The sequence below is a fragment of the Triturus cristatus genome, chromosome 4_2, assembly GCF_964204655.1.
Source record: "Triturus cristatus chromosome 4_2, aTriCri1.1, whole genome shotgun sequence".
Lineage (NCBI taxonomy): Eukaryota > Metazoa > Chordata > Amphibia > Caudata > Salamandridae > Triturus > Triturus cristatus.
Window position 1 is genome coordinate 294937279 of NC_140586.1, and position 17915 is coordinate 294955193.

The 17915-nt window shown below is 44.9% G+C and overlaps 1 protein-coding gene and 7 non-coding genes across 8 annotated transcripts in view; all 8 read left to right on the top strand.

The window, feature by feature from the left end:
• Window positions 1-3153: 3153 nt before the first annotated feature.
• Window positions 3154-17915, top strand: part of LOC146833719 (uncharacterized) — a 32281-nt gene continuing 17519 nt past the window's right edge. The window contains exons 1-8 of the mRNA XM_085601590.1: window positions 3154-3300; window positions 3850-3974; window positions 4471-4497; window positions 14182-14237; window positions 14457-14501; window positions 15362-15389; window positions 15724-15776; window positions 16163-16198. Of these exons, the coding sequence (XP_085457716.1) occupies window positions 3861-3974; window positions 4471-4497; window positions 14182-14237; window positions 14457-14501; window positions 15362-15389; window positions 15724-15776; window positions 16163-16193 (354 nt within the window). The 5' untranslated portion in view covers window positions 3154-3300; window positions 3850-3860 and the 3' untranslated portion in view covers window positions 16194-16198. The remainder of the gene's footprint in view (window positions 3301-3849; window positions 3975-4470; window positions 4498-14181; window positions 14238-14456; window positions 14502-15361; window positions 15390-15723; window positions 15777-16162; window positions 16199-17915) is intronic.
• On the top strand, window positions 3702-3779 carry LOC146833720 (small nucleolar RNA SNORD79). Its single transcript, XR_014961046.1, has one exon. It is a non-coding gene; the product is annotated as a small nucleolar RNA SNORD79 (small nucleolar RNA).
• LOC146833721 (small nucleolar RNA snR60/Z15/Z230/Z193/J17) lies at window positions 4310-4393 on the top strand. Its single transcript, XR_014960842.1, has one exon. It is a non-coding gene; the product is annotated as a small nucleolar RNA snR60/Z15/Z230/Z193/J17 (small nucleolar RNA).
• Window positions 14305-14380, top strand: LOC146833722 (small nucleolar RNA SNORD47). Its single transcript, XR_014960890.1, has one exon. It is a non-coding gene; the product is annotated as a small nucleolar RNA SNORD47 (small nucleolar RNA).
• On the top strand, window positions 14664-14744 carry LOC146833723 (small nucleolar RNA SNORD74). Its single transcript, XR_014960838.1, has one exon. It is a non-coding gene; the product is annotated as a small nucleolar RNA SNORD74 (small nucleolar RNA).
• On the top strand, window positions 15215-15282 carry LOC146833724 (small nucleolar RNA SNORD75). Its single transcript, XR_014960863.1, has one exon. It is a non-coding gene; the product is annotated as a small nucleolar RNA SNORD75 (small nucleolar RNA).
• Window positions 15826-15903, top strand: LOC146833725 (small nucleolar RNA snR60/Z15/Z230/Z193/J17). Its single transcript, XR_014960846.1, has one exon. It is a non-coding gene; the product is annotated as a small nucleolar RNA snR60/Z15/Z230/Z193/J17 (small nucleolar RNA).
• Window positions 16917-16989, top strand: LOC146833726 (small nucleolar RNA SNORD47). Its single transcript, XR_014960897.1, has one exon. It is a non-coding gene; the product is annotated as a small nucleolar RNA SNORD47 (small nucleolar RNA).

Genomic DNA, 17915 nt, shown 5'->3' on the forward strand with positions numbered 1-17915 from the left:
TGTGGCCCTTTCACAGCGGCACTTAGAAGCCATGTTCCACTCAGTGTCACTCCTTTATACATTCAGAGCGTTCATAAAGTAAATATCACAAAACATAGTTTTCCGGTCTTTTTGTTTTGATTTATGTGTTATCTTAATAACTTTTGTATCTTAGGTCTGCTTTTTGTTCCTCTGCTGCCTAGTGGCAGTGAATTAGAATTATGCGGCAAGAGAGGATCAAATTATGCAACAAAATTGGAGATTTTCTGCTGTAAGAAAGGGCAAATTGTGGCGCAGAACGCAGCACATTTTGTGGCAGTATTGCTTCACTATTTTCTCTTATGTTAACGTTGTCTGTGCAAAGGTTTCACCTCAGTATCTGCTTCACAAATATATGCGGCAAACAGCACCTGGATGCTGACTTCATAACTGATGCAAACGGCTCACTATTGTACGGCAGTGTTTTTGCTAACTTTTGATACGTTTCAGCTAGAAACAATCTCTTTTTCACAAACTGCAAATTACTCTGGAGAATATGGAAACTGCGGCAAGTGTGGCAAAGCCAGAACTATGCGGAAAACACTGCAGACGCAGAGTGTCACGATTGCAGTAGCCCTGTTAGGGGGCAGAGGGTGAGTGATTTGAGACATTCCTCTGCCACCCAAAGACCCACCACCTGGGGGGAATCTCTGCAGTTATATATGCTCGCTTAATATATTTTCATATTTAAATGTTATGGTTCACTGACGCAGTCTTCCATGGAAAGCTCCCTGGACTCGTTTGTGGCCAATAAACTACAACATCACATCCATAAATACAGGACACCAGCCGGCCTCTGGCATTCACATAAAACGACTTTTTAACCACAAGCAAATGCGAGAGAGTTTTTATTGGTGAACTCTGTGATGGCTTCTTTAGGAGAAATTGCCCCTTCCGGTTAACTGCAGGTCACATCAAGGGTTCACCACTTAATCACGGGGGACATAGCCATCTGCAAGTCAAACTGACCATCATGTGAGAACCTCGCGACCCCTGGGGGCAGACTTCTGCCCCCACCTCACAATTCTCTGATGTATGTAATTATCCCCCAATCCCAGCCTCTCTGGCTGTCGGGCCTGGCTTTCTCGGTTCTAATTAATTACAGTTGTTTCAGCGGGGGAATAAACTCGGTGTGTGAATGAGGCCTTTCTCCTTCTGGGAACTGACCTGTTTGTGTGATAATCTACGGTGGCCTGTGAGGGCCTCCTCCGTCCATGTCTATGCACAGGGCGGGGCAGCGGGTGTGAGAGAGGATGGGTTTCAGCCGGGGAGCCCTACGTCGGTTCAGGGGGGCCGGCTCCATGCCAGATGTTCAGTTTAACCGCTGGCTCCATAGACATTCCCAGTGCAGCATCACTGGGGGCCGATTCACAAAGCCATCTGTGCAAGTTCAACTTCCGTGCACCAAGGGCTCGTTTGACTAGTTCGAGCAATTCACAAAGGGGGCCTAGCATATGTAGTCCATTCACACGTGTGTAATATCACTGCATGAGTAAATCCTTCTGGGGGGATGGAAGTGGGCATTTCATTGCATGGATACCCTGGACGGGTTGAACCCCTCACAAACTCCCAAGTTTAAGGATACAGATTACAAACCTACCTTAAATATAAAAATATTTATCCTGGGTGATAAGAATTAAAATTGAACAAGGATGGTTGTATTTCTCCACGAGGGTTTCCCACTCGGTACAACTGGACATGCCGAAAAGCCCCTACGTCAGCAAAGTTGCAGATTCACAGTTTACGGCATAACACCTGGAAACCAGCGACTGATGGAGGTGTCGAGTAAAATTTGTGAATTCACAAAATGCCTAAATCTACACACAGGAAAAATATATGCCTGTTTATGTAGTTTGTTACAGCTGAGGTGTCCACCATAGGTTACCTAGTAGGTAGATGTTGAGCATTAGGGACTGAGCAGGTTACCAGTTGAGGCATCTCCCCTAAAAGGAGTTTCCTGCTTCGTGGGATTGAGAAACCAATCTCTAAAATTAATGTCTCCTTCACCTAGAACGAAGGGACCTTCAGTCTTCGCTCCTGTATTTGGGTGTATGTGGGTGGCTCTGTGTGGGTGGGTGGCTTTGTGTGTGGCTCTGTGTGGGTGCAAATGCAATAGGTCTCGCATTTGAGAGTGATTAAGCTATTGACATTGTAAATAACAATGCCGTTTCTTTTAATGTTTTAAAAACAAAAACATAAACAAAAATAATGTCATGAGCAATTACAATAGCTCTAACTTTAACAATGCCGAGACCATTGCATTGTAAATGCTTGTTCCAGCTAGACTTTGAGTCTTGGATGGTGATAAAGCACTTCTGTTCCAACCCGACCTACGAAGCCTGGGACTGGTTGGAATCCAAAGGGACCATCCTCCATCGGATCGCCAGGACGTTGAGGAGGGTTGGACCCGGTCCGGAATCGGTTCTAGTCAGCCTGTAAGTACCTCTCCCGCCCTTCCCAGGAGCAGGCAGTGAGGAAGAGAGCCACAAGCGGTAGCGTAGCTGCACTGATTCGGGTGGGGCCCCCTGTTTCTGGAGGAGGCAATGGGGCTTTGAACGCTTCGGAGATACAATTCATGAATGGCTCCATTCCGACCGACCTCCCAAAGACACTACGAGAGGGACCTCAGGTGACTGCTGAACCATGCCAAGTTCCCCAGGAGCATGTGATGTGTTACTCCACACCACGCTTTTTTCCTTTGAATTCTGGGACTTGCAGGCTTATTCCCAGAATTTAAAGGGAAAAACCTGGACTAAAGCAGCCCGTCCGTCAGGCATGGACCTGGGAACCCGTGCTGTTGTTTACATGCAATTACCTGTAAGTGGAAACAAACAAAATTGCCGTACATTTTGGTCTCAACTAAACGTTTGTTCCCGCTCTCCCTGCACTCAGTTTCGCAGGTCTTATCTTCATATACTTCGACCACTTTTTATAAACCTGTTAAAAAACCTGTCAGGATGTTGCTGTCATTGACTACCTCGCATAAGCCCACCTGCCAGTAGTTATTTGGATCGGATAGCAGTGACTGCAACAGAAAGGTGATTGGAGCACGACATTTGAGAGTCGACCTATGGCAGAGGACGCAGTGCGCAATTACATCACAACCACGGCATATAGGAGACTCCCGCCTCCCGCACTCTTTTCCGCGCATCTACTCCACGAAGTGTACATTAGTATACTGTCGCGATACTCTGGCTCTACACCTATCCACTTTGCGTTTTAGGTGCCTGGGCTAGTTAAGCTCACCTGCTGGTTGTGTATTTCGGCTAGCCGCGCATGGAGGTGAGGCGTAACGGAACCGTTGCGGATCACCGAGGGGGGTGTGTGTGTATGTGTGTGTATATATATATATATATATATATATATATATATATAAGCTTGTATTTTAAGGGTGCTTTGTGATGTGCCCATTTCTAAAGTGTGGCTTGTTTGTTAGCTGAATATTTTGCATTTTAGCCAATCGCGCACTGCCTTGTTAAGTTGAGCTTAACACAAAGTACTGGTGCAACTCGTGAATCTGACTTAAGTGTGGTGCTTCAATGTCTGTTCTCCTTAAGTTGTAACATATTCTTTGTCTTGATTTTTTTTGTTACGGCTCTGACTTGATAAGCATTTTCACACTCCTTGTTTAAATTTAAAACTTTAATTTTGAGTCTTGTAATCGACAGTCCAGTCTTGCTCTGTGCTGCTTATGATGACTATTAAACAAATGGGAATCTCTCTGAAAAAGTATGAGGGATACACTTGTAGCTGAAATTTCACAGGGCTGACTGGTGTGGAAATGTGCCCGTGGATCACGTACACCCTAAAATACCACTTTAATTTTTGCAGGGCCACATTTGATGGGAGCAGCTCCAGACATGGGGTGCCTAGAAACGAGCTGGTTAAAATGCCAGTGGGCTGCCAATTGCCCTGGGTGCGGCGCTGGAGAAACGGGACGTGTCGGGATGAAGCTGGTAAGTGTGCTGGTTGAAGGTGTTTAGTAGTAAGTATTCCTCGGGCCAGTTTGTTTTCGTCACTGGGTTGATATGGCTAATTTGTCTATAAAAGGCATGTCTTTTACTTTATCCTTTTTCCTTAAGTTAGACTCTAACCTCTAAAGAAGTACACGTTTATCACCAGAAGGAGCTTTGCATGAAACGTCATAAATCGCTCCAGGCGCGCGTGCTAGCCTTTGCACTAGTTAAGACTCCTCGGGCAGGATTTCTTTGTGTTTCTAACAGGGTAACCTGCATGTAGTACTGTTAGTGTGGACTGCATTGGTGCAGCACGCGATAGGTCTGCGCCGAGTTTGATACAGTGATGATCACATAGTTCAGCAGAGGAACCGTAATGAATAAGAGCTCTTGTCTTTCGCTCCTATCTGATGTATCGATCGTTTGTGGCCAAAGCCGCAGTTGGCATGTAATGTGTGTAGGAAAACTAATGCAGATCGTGTCCTTTTCTTTTCAGCCTCAAAGGAGAGACGAATGGTTGAGGGTAAGTTTCTCTTCTCTAGTTTATCACTTGTTGCCAGCTGTGTTCTGGACCAGGTGTCTCCAGCCAGCCTATTGTGAACTACCAGTAGCTCACAAACCTTCAGGGTAGCTCCTAGTCTTGAGTTTTAACCAAGAGCTGTAATAAAATAACTATTTTTCCCCTTTTTCGAAGTTCAGGATATGTTTAATTTACATTATGGGAGTGCAACTAGCAGAGCCTGATGAGCTGTGCTCTGCTGGGATTTATGACCCATGTTGGTCAGTTTCCGAACTGAATCACAGAGGTATTTAACTCCTGAATAAGTCCCTCAACTCGATAGTGGGGCACGAGAACAAAACCCTTTTCATGAGAACTAAAATGAAGTTACCTAAATTAACTCAACTCCATTTTAATTTTCACACTTTTCAAAGTGTCATTTACTAACGGGCATCTTGCGCCTAGTAGCTGGTAAAAACTTATTTATAACAAACGGTCATTTTCTTTTAAACTGGAGAAATTCAAAGTGAAGAAAAATATTTCAATGAATCATTAAGTCTTAATATTTTTCTCTACTTTAAATTAAGCCAGTTATGTCCTAATGTTTTAAAAACCTTTTTCTTCACTTTAACACCCCCCCCACCCCCCATCACAAACTACCATTTCCCCGTTTTAAATATAGTGCCATGTCTGCAGGCCTCTGGGATTAAAATGTCTATTGTTTGTAAAGACAATGACATGGTAGAAAATTAAAATTGATTTTTATGTAATGCAGATAAACAAAGTTAACTTCAGTTGAATTTTCTCATTGCAAAGTGTCATTTATGCACACCAGGAATCTTCCTCCCAATAGCTGGTAGACCTGCTGCCATATTTATAATTGGAAAATACCCTTTTTTGAAAGTGAGAAATTTGAAATGTTCTCTGTGCCCAATTTTGCAGAACTTTTTTCTGTTCTTTACACTTGTACCATTTAAAAAAATATGTTGGTGTTGTACATGCAATAGTGCTGCATATGGCAAAAGGTATGTTCTGTACCACGGGTACATACCGCAGAGGCTCTGTCACCCATATATCCCATTCATTCACACAAATGTTCATACCGACCATGCACTCACTGCCACATGGCAGCACTATCATATTACCCCTTATGCACAGTATTTTGTTCAAACCATAGTATCGGGCTCAATGGGTCTTAAGTTTAACCCCTTTGCTGCTAGCCCTGACCGTGCTAAGCCTTTTTATGGCTATTTGGGGTAGTTCACACTTAGGCCCCTGTAACTTTTTGTCCACATAAAGTATCCACGCCAAATTTGTGTCCTTTTCTTCCAACATCTTGGATTCTAAAGATCCCCAGGGTTTGTGGATTACCCTGGAGGGGACCCAGAAATTAGCCAAAATACAGCTAAAAATGTTTTTTCGGGGGGGGGGGGGGCACAGATGAAAGTGTCGCCCCCCCCCCTGCAAATGGTATCAACAAAGGGGTTGTGGTGCTGAAATCCCAATGTTCCCAGCTTTCAGGGACAAGCAGACTTTTGTCAGAAAACCGAGACGTAGCCTATTTTGCTATTTTTTTGTGTACTTTCAACCTCCTTCCAGTTAATGGTAGAAATGGGTATGAAAGCAGTAATGGATCCTGGAAAGCTATACATTTTAGAAACGTAAACAAAATTCTGTATTCAGCAAGGGGTCATTTGTGTAGATCTTTCAAGGTTTCTTTATAGAAATTAACAGTTGAATTTAGGAAATTTGAAAATTAGTTGGAAAAAACAGCCATTTGTGTCAACGTTTTCACCTGTAACTTCTAATTATGACAGCTGTTTGAAAGCAATGTGCGGTTACATCCGCTGGACCTTTCTGGTTGTGGGGATATATAGGACTTGTAGGTTCACCAAGAACCCGACTAACCCAGAGCCAATAACTGAGCAGCGTCTTGCAATGGTTTTTTATGTTCCGGGTATATAGCAATTTATATGGGAAAATATATACATGGAAAAATCGGTATGAAAGACACCCATGTACACATGAGTTTTTGGTCCCGGGCTTGGCGGTCTTCTAGGCAAACCTACCAAACTCACACATTTCTGAAAACTAGATACCTGGGGGAGCCTAGGAAGGTATGGCTTGGGTGGATCCCCCAACATTTCTCCACCCAGAATCCCCCTGCAAACCTCAAATTTAGCTGAAAAACACATTTTTGTGTGGAATCACCGTGCTGGCACAAATGTCCTACCCCAGTGTTTGCCCTCAGTCTCCCGAGTAAAATGATACCTCACTTGTGTGGGTGGGGCAAGGGCCTGTGACAGGGAAAAGCCAAAAATATAGGGAATAAGGGAATAGCACCGAGAATTCTAAGCGCTACATTTTTTTTAAATCTTTTTTTTTTTTTAGCCAATTCTGCATTGGACACCCACACAAGTGAGGTATCATTTTACTCGGGACACCAAGGAGAACGCTGTGTGGTAGGATATTTGTGCTGCCACCATGATTTCCCACAAATATGTATAAAATAAGTGCTGTTTTTGGGGGGGGGGGGGGGGGGGGGTTTCCAGCTAAATTTGAGGTTTGCAAGGTATTCTGTGTAGGGAAACTTTGGGGGATCCACGCAAGCCATACCTCCTTGGAGTCCCCAGGGTGTCTAGTGTTCAGAAATCCTGAGGCCTAGTGGGCTTTATGCCCCCCCCCCCCCCCCCCAGGGTGCAGATATGGGACTAATTCCCCAATATGCCTTATGCCTCCGGAGAGGGTCTGAAAGACTGTGGTAATTGTTTCTGGGGTGGGGGCATTATGGGCAGCCCCCACCCCTACATTATAAATAAATATCCCTGTTGCCTAGTGAGCTTCCTGCTCCCCTGGGGGCTCCTGCCCCCCCCCAGGGGCAGAAAGACTGACATTTCTCTGGAGGGGTGGGGGCATTGCCATGCCCTTTTTGGGCAGCCCCCACCCCAACATCAATTAAACAAAAAACCCTGGTTTCTAGTGGGCTTTCCGTCCCCTGGGGTGGGGGCTGATTGGGGGCTACTGCCCCCTGGGGGGGCGGGCAGAAAGACTGCGCCCAAACAAATATGGGGGGAGCAAAGGCCCTTGCCCAAGGGGCCCCTCCCTGGTGCTAGTAGGTGGATCCCTGCTTGGGGATCGTTGTCCTGGCGTGATCACCAAGCAGGGATCCACTAGGGAGGCATACCATTGGAAAGGGGAGATTCTCCCCTTTCCAACGATTCCCCTTTCCAACGATACCCCTCCCATCTTTTTTGGTGCTCGGGGGGGCTGAGATGGCCTCACAAGCACCAAAACTGAGAAACAAACTCCGTTTCAGTTTTGTTTTCGTTGCAATGACCATGGCAAGCAATGCGTGCAATCGTAATTACAACAAAATTCAAAACTAGGTCTGGTGAGGTTGGGGAAGCTCTTCAGGCAAAAAAAAGGGGAAATCCCTCTGCTGTCTGCAGCAGAGGGATTTTCTGAGCATGTGCTCATGACTGAATGGTTCCGTCATGAGCCTACTTGAACTTGTGCTCCTGACGGAACCATTCCGTCAAGAGCATGGAGGGGGTTAAAGTAAGTGAAGCTGGGCATGGCTGTGTCTGGTAACCATGTAGGAGTTACTTGTCCTTCAGTAGCTCTCAAGTATTCTCAATTGATCAGAAGTCACTCTTTTTACAGGGAAGTTGAAGACTTTTTATAGACTTTCCTATCTGTCGTTCCTAGGTGGATTTGACCCATGTGGAATTCTCTTGAAATGCTGACAGATGCGACATTGTAAAATCACCCCATATTGTGGTTTAAAAAAAAAAAATTATATCTACTGCAGGGGTCCCCAAGCTTTTCTGTAGTGAGAGCTACTTCTGATCAGTCAATCTTCATGAGCTACTGAAGGCTAACCAACTTGTGCCTTGTTACCAGATGCCCCCTCGCAAAGCTTAAGTGACTTCAAGCCTAAAGTCCATAGTCTGATATTATGGTTTGAACAAAATACTTTGATTAGGGGTCCAGTGCCTATTATAAATATGGCGCTGTTGAGCATATTAAACTGAAGAGTTACATTTAAATGGATTCCGTAAAGGTCATCACGCTTTAGTTTTCCCATTAACCAGCATCTCGTTTCCAGTAGCCTGTAGACATGGTGCCATATGTATAACAGAAAGAATACATTTGTTTAAATGGGAGGAATTTAAAATAAAGCATGCTTCATAAAACGTTAAGGACCTTATCACAAGTCTAGTGGTTGATGGACTGCCAGACTCATGGGAGAGCGGTGGTATCTCTCCAGCCACCGCCGCACTAGGGGTCCAACCGCCATATTTTACGTTTGGCAGTTTACTACCATTTGACCACCGCAGCCATCGGGTAACTGCAGTGGTCAGGGGCTCAAAATATGCTGTTCAGCACGGCATGGACTCTTCAGTCTCAGTGCAGCATTAAAGGCTCATTACTGCCCTGCTGTGGGACTGCCACGCTGCCTGCCAAACAACGATTTGTATCGTAATCGGGTGGGCGGGCCACATTCTGGTTTGGCTGCACAAGAGCAGGTCGGTTCGCACTGTCAAACATGTAATCAGGCCCTCCGCCCTAATTGGCTTAATTGAAAGTGGGCAAAGGCATGGATACTTAATGTTTCTTAGAAACAGTTTTCTACATTTAAAATTTCTTATTTGAAAAAATTGCTTTTTCAGTTTTAAATGTAGCAGTGTCTACTGCCCACTGGGAGCAAAAGCCCTGCTGCTTGTAAATGCCACACTTTGAAATAGGAGAAAATTAAAGAGTTAATCATTAAGGTAACTTAATTTTATTTCTCTCCTATTTAAAAGCATTTATAAACCTAATTTAATTCCTCCAGCTCCAATATTGAGTGGACAAGGACTTTTATTTCAGTGTTACAAAACTCAGTGCTTTAGTTCACCCCTATGCCCCAGCATCCCCTCTAAATCTGAATGAGCATTGATAATTATAATGGCAGCCTGATGTGAAGTAGACTCAGCCTTCTCCCGCCCCCCCCCCTTTTTTTTTTTAGGTCTCGCGACCTGCATTGCACTGCACAGCAGTGCTCGCGCAGATCACAAGACCTTTAGTGACTGAAAAACGGGGTTATAGCACTGACCTAGGAATCTCACACGCTTGTGCGTGTGTAATTCCTTTTGTGCTACCCCATTGGTCTTTGCGTGCGTCTTTTTATAAAAGACTACACGCAATTGGCCAAAGGCGGGCGCGTTGCTCTGCCCATGGCCTATTGGTGTCTAATTACACGCTTGGTGCGCGTAATAGACACCAATAGACCATGGTTTGCAGTGGCACGCGCACCACTCACGGGCTTTTTCTTTTTTTCACGAGCGTCTATCTGTAGTGATTGTGTTTCTAACTATAGTAGGTATTTATTCAGCCCAATTTTATATTACATTATTGGAAATGTGTGATTAGGTGTATTTTATGTCCAGGTTTACCACACTGTCTACCCTGAAAGCTGTTTTAAGAACTTTCTGCGTTTTTAGTTATTGCCGCATTTACGGTTATATAATTGTAATGAATGTGTGAGTTGTAGTGCCTGGGTGATAGGAGCACGTGTGTGCTATTTCACACTGCCGGTGGCAGCGCCTTCTTTGCTATTTGAGTAGTTGGTTTGACAGCCCACAACTTTCTGTAGGTCTACTTTTGCTGGACTATATATTTTTGATATCTCAATGTTAATAGGTTTTACTGTAGCGGATATTGTAGGCACACTTGTCTCATATGTGTACGTCTTTGTCCTTGGGAATTTTGTGGCACTTCTGCTGTTGGAAATGTACGCTCGTCTTCCTTTATGCCTGTTTTGTGGTTTACGTTGTGTACTTATCCTGAAGGCGTTCTGCAATATGTTTACATTGAATTCTGTTTTTGCGACTGGGTGCGCTAACGAGTACATGTATACTGATTATGTGTATGCTGGGGAGGACTATGTTTATTAGGCACTTTGCAGAGCTGGCGTAATTCAAGAGTACATGTATGGGTATTTTGTGGCGGTGTGCATTCCTTTGCATATTTATTCTGGGCGTGGTTTATGGTGTTAACCTTACCCGACCAAAACAGCCGAGATGAGGCCCTCCATTGGCTCCCACGTCTTCCGTGGCTGACCCCCCTGCCCGTAGGACAGCTTCCCTCGCTGCGGCTTCAACGTCACTCACAACAACCTCGCCTAAAATGTGAATTATTACACATAACTATCCGAGACCTTAGCAGCTATGTCCATATCTTAAACTGTATTCCACCCGTGTTTTACATATGTTTGTAACCTTTAGTACTCCGAGTATTGTAGGCTGCTAATGAAAGCACGCGCTCTTCCCCCCCACCCCCCCGTAGACCCTGTCACCCCATCTGCCTCTCGAGCCCGACATGCCACCAACCGCAACTCTTCTCCCCCCCCTGTACCAAACCCAAGATCCACACCTCAGGAGCATCATATTTGCCCCCCATGGTCCTGTGCAGGCTAAGTCACTCTGAGCCCTCCCTCACCTTCCAATCAATCACTTGTAGAGCGCACTACTTGCCCGTGAGGGTCTCAATGCGCTGAGGGGAGATGGGTGCTGCTACTGCTGGAAGAGCCAGGTTTTGAGGAGTTTTCTGAAGGTGAGCAGGTCTTGGGTCTGCCGCAGGTGGGTAGGGAGGGTGTTCCAGGTCTTGGCGGCGAGGAAGGAGAAGGACCTGCCACCGGAGGTCGCTCGTTGGATGCGGGGGACGGCGGGGCTGGCAGAGCAGAGCTGGCGGGTGGGGGTGTAGAAGCTGAGTCTGCTGTTCAGGTAGGCATGGTCCAGTGTTGTGGAGTGCTTTGTGCGTGGGTGAGGGGCTTAAATGTGATCCTCTTGTTGACGGGGAGCCAGTGTAGGTGTCTCAGGTGGGGGGTGATGTGGCTGCGGTGAGGGATGTTGAGGATCACTCGGGCGGAGGAGTTTTTGATGTGTTGCAGTCATCGTATTTGTTTGGCCAGGATCCCTGCGTAGAGTGCGTTGCCGTAGTCCAGCCTGCTGCTGACGAGGGCTTGGGTCACCGTTTCGAGTTTCAGTCGGGATCCACTTGTAGATCCTGAGGAGCATGCGGCGGGTGTTGTAGCAGGAGGAGGAGATGGCGTTTACCTGCTTCGACATGGAGAGGGAGGAGTCGAGGATGAATCCTAGGTTGCGTGCGTGGTCCGTGGGTGTCGGTACTGTACCCAGTGAGGTTGGCCACCAGGAGTCGTCCCAGGCAGAGGGGGTGGGGTCGAGGATGAGGACCTCCGTCTTGTCTGAGTTCAGTTTCAGAAGGCTACTCCTCATCAATTCTTCCATTGCCCACTGTACCCAGACCACCAACCAAGGACTCCAGCAGTTCCCTGAATCCTCTCCCTATGCGGGCCGCATCCTACTCCTCCCATATTCCTGACCCCAGGGTACAACTCCTCCTTATGGATGCCGCACCCACCAGTGCCAGGCACCGCAACCCAAAGTCTCCCCTTCTAGGTCTCGCATTAGTAAAATTTGAGCTATTGCCGTTGCGTTAATTTTTTTTAGTGCATTTGACCACATTTCAGTGTCTACAGAAAGTGGCTCATAATTGACTGCGCATTATTAAACATATGTTCTTTGACATTAGATTTTGCATTATAAATGCTCATATATTCACTTGGTAAACTAATTTATATGAATTTTTTTTTGTCTGGGGTCAAAAAACTTGGATGTAAGGCCTTTTTTCTAATTTTGTAGCAGTTTTTAGGCACCTCTTTGTCGTTACCCTTGTACCACAGTGTTATTTGACTGTCACCCACCCACATTTTCAAGTGTAGTCTAGGCAGTATTCTTTAGAGGCTAATTATTCTGGTGATTTTGGCTAAATGGCATTCACAACTTTTCAAAATAAAACAACTAACCAGTTGAAAGAGCTGGATTACAGAGCCCCGCTGCAATGTATATTTTTAATGCGTGAATATAAATAACCATGTGTTTTTAGGTCGAGCCTGGGCAGTGCATGTGCTGCTCTCCAAGGCATGCTGTATTGAGGTGGGGACTTGAAGCTCCGCCCACTCTCCACCCAGATTTTTCATTGGCTTGTCATTGTCCACTGAACTGTGGCTGTTCATTGGTCAAAAGGCTTAGTAGTCCATCCTTAGTACCGCCTTGTCTCATTTTGTAACCTTCCTATAGTGACACCCCGTTACACGTGGTGTTGCTTTGTTCGCTTTAATTAGCCTCCGAGCTATTTTCTCAAATAGCTTATTCCTGCCTGCTCCTCATAACAATTTTTTTTTATAGTACGCATTTGCAATGCAATAGGTCTCGCATTTGCGAGAGTTTAAGCTGTTGGCATTATTTGTTTTAAAAAACAACATATGAATAAAAGGCTTTGTAATGTACTGTCAGTAGCTCAAACTCTCATAAATGCGAGACCTATTGCAATGAAAATGCTTGTTTTTTATTGTTTTATAAAGAAAAATGTGACCCTGTGCTTTATTTGAAGGTGTCTGGAAGCTACTAGTAGCTCGTGGTCGACTGGTTAGAGACACCTGATCCAAAGGATCCTTGTTTGCATATTTGACACAGCAGCCATCATGAACGGTGAGTTTCTACTCCTTAAAATTCCGAGCAAATGGAGCACTTCTTGGTTTAGGTGATGCTGATGAATGTCTGACCTGAACACTCATGTTGATAAAATGCAGACTGATACACCTAGAGGTGCTCTTGCATAAACCGTATGTACAGTGGTGTATGTCCTTGAATTGCTTATGACCAGTCGGCCACATGAGCCTGCCTGACACTTGCAACTTGCTTTTTCATTCCGTGACACTTTGCTATTCCGAGAGGTTTTAGTTTTTGCAATCGTAGCACGCGTAGCATCACTGGGTGTCTGTCCCCTCGTGAGCAATTGTACAATGGGTGCCTTAGCAAACAGCCTCGAGGGTGTACCACTGGAATACCTATTGTAGTGCTTGCCCTCATTACCTTTACTTGCAGGCCCCTTCGTGAAAATCAGCACAGGGCTTCTGGTAACCTGAATGAGCACAAACTTTCAGAAAGATGTTAAACGGTCTAGTTGCATAGTAACTGAAGTAAAAGAAAAGCACAGAAGGTGACCTGCAACACAGCCTTGAGGAGTAGCTTAATGTTACATATATTATAGACAATCCTGTAAAAATAGGATAGTTGTCGTTTGACCTAGTTTGTTATACATGTAACGATGTCTACTAAATCAGAGGATTTGATTGTATAACACATGGTTGGTACTCATAAGAAAAAGCAGCAAGGTGAAATAAAGGTATTTCCAATGATCACCTAATTTGTCAAGCTGGGATAGATGGTGCCTATTAATAGAGGTACAATGTTGTAGGAAATTGTGAAGACTAAACTACACCTATCTTGATCACGTAATTGATCTCGCACACATGGTGTGAATGGGCCACAGTGCTCAGGTGATTGCTTTTGGACCACGCCTTGTGTGTTTAAGTTGTATGTTTATTATAGCCCTGGTGAAGTCTGCCATACCAGTGATCTAACTGGTATGACAGACTTTACGAACATGTTTGGTGTGACCGGTGTATGTAGTTTGTTCCTAGTTCGCTGTGTTCCCCAAGCATTGGCACTTCTAATGGGTCTGGAAATATGCATGCTAGCTTTCTTTGTGTAAGCATGAAGCTGGACATGTTAGCTTTGTCAGTCCTTTGTTTTATGGTTGTACAGCATGTGACTTGACTGGTTAAATTTGTTTTTCTAGACAAACAGACTTCAGTTGGAGCAACACGTGGCGACTTCAACTGGCTTTTACTGCAGGTATAAAAACACATTTCTTGTCGCATGTGCTTGCTTTGTAACGGGCACACCTCTTAAACTGACGTGTAACCCATGATGTAATCGATTCTGCCATATGACTTTTGCTGATTCTACCCCTTACCGTTCCATTGTTATCTGAGGTTACTTTTTGGTGGCATAGATCCTAAACTGGTCTGTAGTATTGCAGTTGCTCATGTTGTACTTGCCTGTTTCTTGTAGGTTTCCTTCCTGCCTGACTTCACTGCTGCACTTTAACCTTTTGAGGTAAGTGGCTGTTTTTTTTATAGTGTAACACCAGTGAATTATCGTGGGTTTGACATTGGTACCAAAGTTGACTCTTAACCTGGGTCGAGATGCTTTTATCTGTGGAGCAGTCCGGGTGGGAGCAATACAAATTCTGAAAGTGTTTGCTGTGGTAGATCCACAGCAAAGTCTTCAGATGATGATAAATATGTTGCTAGGGACATCTCAAAGTGTGAAGATTACCAACGTCTCTGAGCAGGTTGCACGCTGGTGTGTTAGTCTTGTGTCTATCGTGCTTCAACTCCCACTGTCAATGTACATAGATTTTAATGTAAAACTGTCACCCCCCAGTCTCTGCTCTACCGGATTTAGGAGTACTTGGAGTTCTTTCTTGTATTATATTTGTTTTGGGGTAAGGACTACCAAACTGACATCCTAACAGATTTGCGGGGGGGGGGGGGGCGGCTATGCTGTTTGACAGCACGACTTTGCTACTGCATTGTAGGGGCCTATCCTCCATTGGAGGTCAAACTACTGGTGTGCGTAACAGTGACACTGCCAGGAGTTAACCAGAACATATCTGGTTTGGCACCGTGGTTATGGATACATTTGGGGCTGGCAGTACCCAGGCATAGGCCGAGCAAGGTATTTGGCTCGAGCTTTGCTTGGAACACCTGCATGGGTGTTTTTATTTTTTTTTTATAACTCTTATATCCTTTGCTCCTCTAATCCAAAGCCCTTGATGTCAATATTATAAGAGTAGTGGACAGAAATTATTTCTGAAAACTCAAATACTGAGGCTTTAGGACTAGTTGTGGAGCAGTAGACCAAACTTGTGATGTTGAACTTTGCTTGACATGTCACTTTCTTGTTTTTTTTAGGTTGAAGCTTCAGAACAAACCTAGAATGGTAAATATCGACTTTTCTATAAAAAGCTTGACATTCGGCAGTATGGCAATTTTAATGTTGTGGTGTAAATGGCTTCGCCAACCTTTAGGATGAGGGTGGGAGGGATAGACCTCCTATTTCAACTAAAGGGTAGTTTGTAGAGCCATGTTAAGGTGGCTGGGGAGCTTGAGCGTGCTGCTGTGATGACTTGTGTATTTGCTACTCTTGACCAAGAGTATGATGAGAGCTAACCACACTTAATACTCTGAGAGCACGCTGACATCTTGCGGAGTTTTAGTTCTAAAATAATGCTTTTACCTGATGGCTCTTTTTTTCCCTTAACCTTCCCTTGTAGAGTCCATCTGCCTTCCGGGAGAATCCCTTATCGAGTGTACTCTGCAGGAAAAGGTGAGTTCAGAAATATTTCAGATCTGAAATTCTCCCTGCAGCACTCAGCCCAGGGTGTTCATGATGAGTACATAGTTCAGCTGATTCTCTATGAAGAACAGTCTTTCGCTCCTAGCTGATGCCTCCTTAACTGAAAGTGCTGCCCCCCAATAGCCCAGGTTTGACACTTGTTCACCTCACACCTTAACAAAGCTTGGTGCCAATAAACCGAGTAGCCTGCCAGTCTCCAAGCTATCAATTGGTGTAATCCTGACGCATGCTTTCCATTGGGTGCTACTGCTAACTGCATTAACTGAATCAACAATTGTTAGTAGGACGCATCCGTTTTTAACATCTCTTGATGCGATTTGCCTCTGACCATTTCCTACTGTCCTGTCTCTTTTCAGACTGCATCGTTTGCGACTGGAGAACAGATGAGCCTGGTTAGTAATTGTGCGCTCAGGATGGGGGTACTTGCATAATTTACTTGTGTATGTAAAACCGGGTGCCAACAGGGGCCATTTTCATGGGTTGGCTTGTTAATGAAACCTGTTCAAGCTGTTTCTTATAGCCAGGGCCACTGTATGTATGCGATTGTGCAGGCGCGGCGTTTTTCACATAATTCTATGTTTGCCACATGGTCCATCTGCTGCATAATCTGCGTATTTTAACAAATTGTTTCCTAGGCAAACGGTTCAAAAGTTGGTAAAGGCAGCAGCACAGTGCCACACAGTTTAAGACCTTTTGCATATGTTGACTTATCACCTTTCTGTTGCATATTTCGGAATTAAACTGGTACTAATGAGGTTCCCAATGCCCAGATGTGTTATTTACAAAATGAGGTAAATGTGCTGCATAATTTAGCCCTCTTCTGCTGCAGAAGTCCTGCAGCCCTGATTATAGCTATGTGAGTGACTTTATGCTTTGCTTTTTCTGCCTCCTACGTAGCTGGTAGGGCAGTACTAATGCCGTGGCTTGTTGGCTGGTAGTATTTGGCAAAATGATATGGCATTTCCAACGCTACAAGACGCCTGCAGTCTTCCTCTGCATATTGTGTGGCCGCTCTGCGAAGGATTGATCTATTCAACACCTAATGCAAAGCCTCGGGTGGTTACTTTTTTTCCCTCTCCATGTTGAAGAGGCCATGGGTAGTTCACAAACAACCAGTGATGAAACAGATTCTGCCATACGAGTAATGCTGATTATACTCCTACAGTTCCATTTGTCTGAGGTTGCTTGACTCTAGGGTAGCTGGTGGCTTGCTGTGTGTATATATATACACACCAGTCCACTCCCCACTAGCCTCTATGTGGACCTTTACTTCAAGGTTTCTCTATCCACCTGAATAACCTTTACGGAGATTAATGTGACAATATACTTTTGTGCCTGGGAAATGAGACTAAGTGCATTTTTAGGTCTCGCTGAGTCAGCGTGCATGCGCTGCTCGGAGAGACATTTAGTAGATGAGTTTTCAAAGTGCCGCTGGCTGGCCTAGCGCTTGCGTTCACGCAGCTGGCCGCCAGCTGTCTTTCAGGGGTCATTAGCACCGTGATGACTCACTTTTGCAAAAGTAAAGAGGAAAAAAACCATCTTTCTTTCCTCTTGCTATAATCGCGGCACCCGCGCTTTACTTTGAACATTAAAAGTAAAGTGCGGGTGCCGCGATTGTAGTAAAAGTAAAGCAATAGAAGAAAACATCAATTTCTTTACTTTAAATATAATCGCGGCACTTTACTTTTAATGTTAAAAGTAAAGTGCCGGTGCTGCGATGCTTGTTTCTACCATATATTGTGGACTCCATCCTCTGTATTGCCTAACAGCAGTTTAGGATCCGCCAGGGTGTGTTTCCTCTTCTGGACTTACCTAAAGAAAGCGCTGATCAGGCTTCACCTCTTGCGGGGTACACTTGCTACGTTTGGACCTTCTCGGTACCCGTAACTCTGTATCAACCACTAGAGCAAGTGCTCTGCTTGGCCATGCAAGAAATGAGACCGTTCAAGCTGTAAGTCGCATTACCCTGACAACCTGCGTGCCTCGCTTTAGCCAGTAGGAGTTCTTAAAAAGACACGGCACAACAAGGCCCGTCCCAGACATAAGGAAGTGAGGTAGCCATCTTGGAATGCTTGTAATATGGCTACATTTACAGAGAAACATCAATTG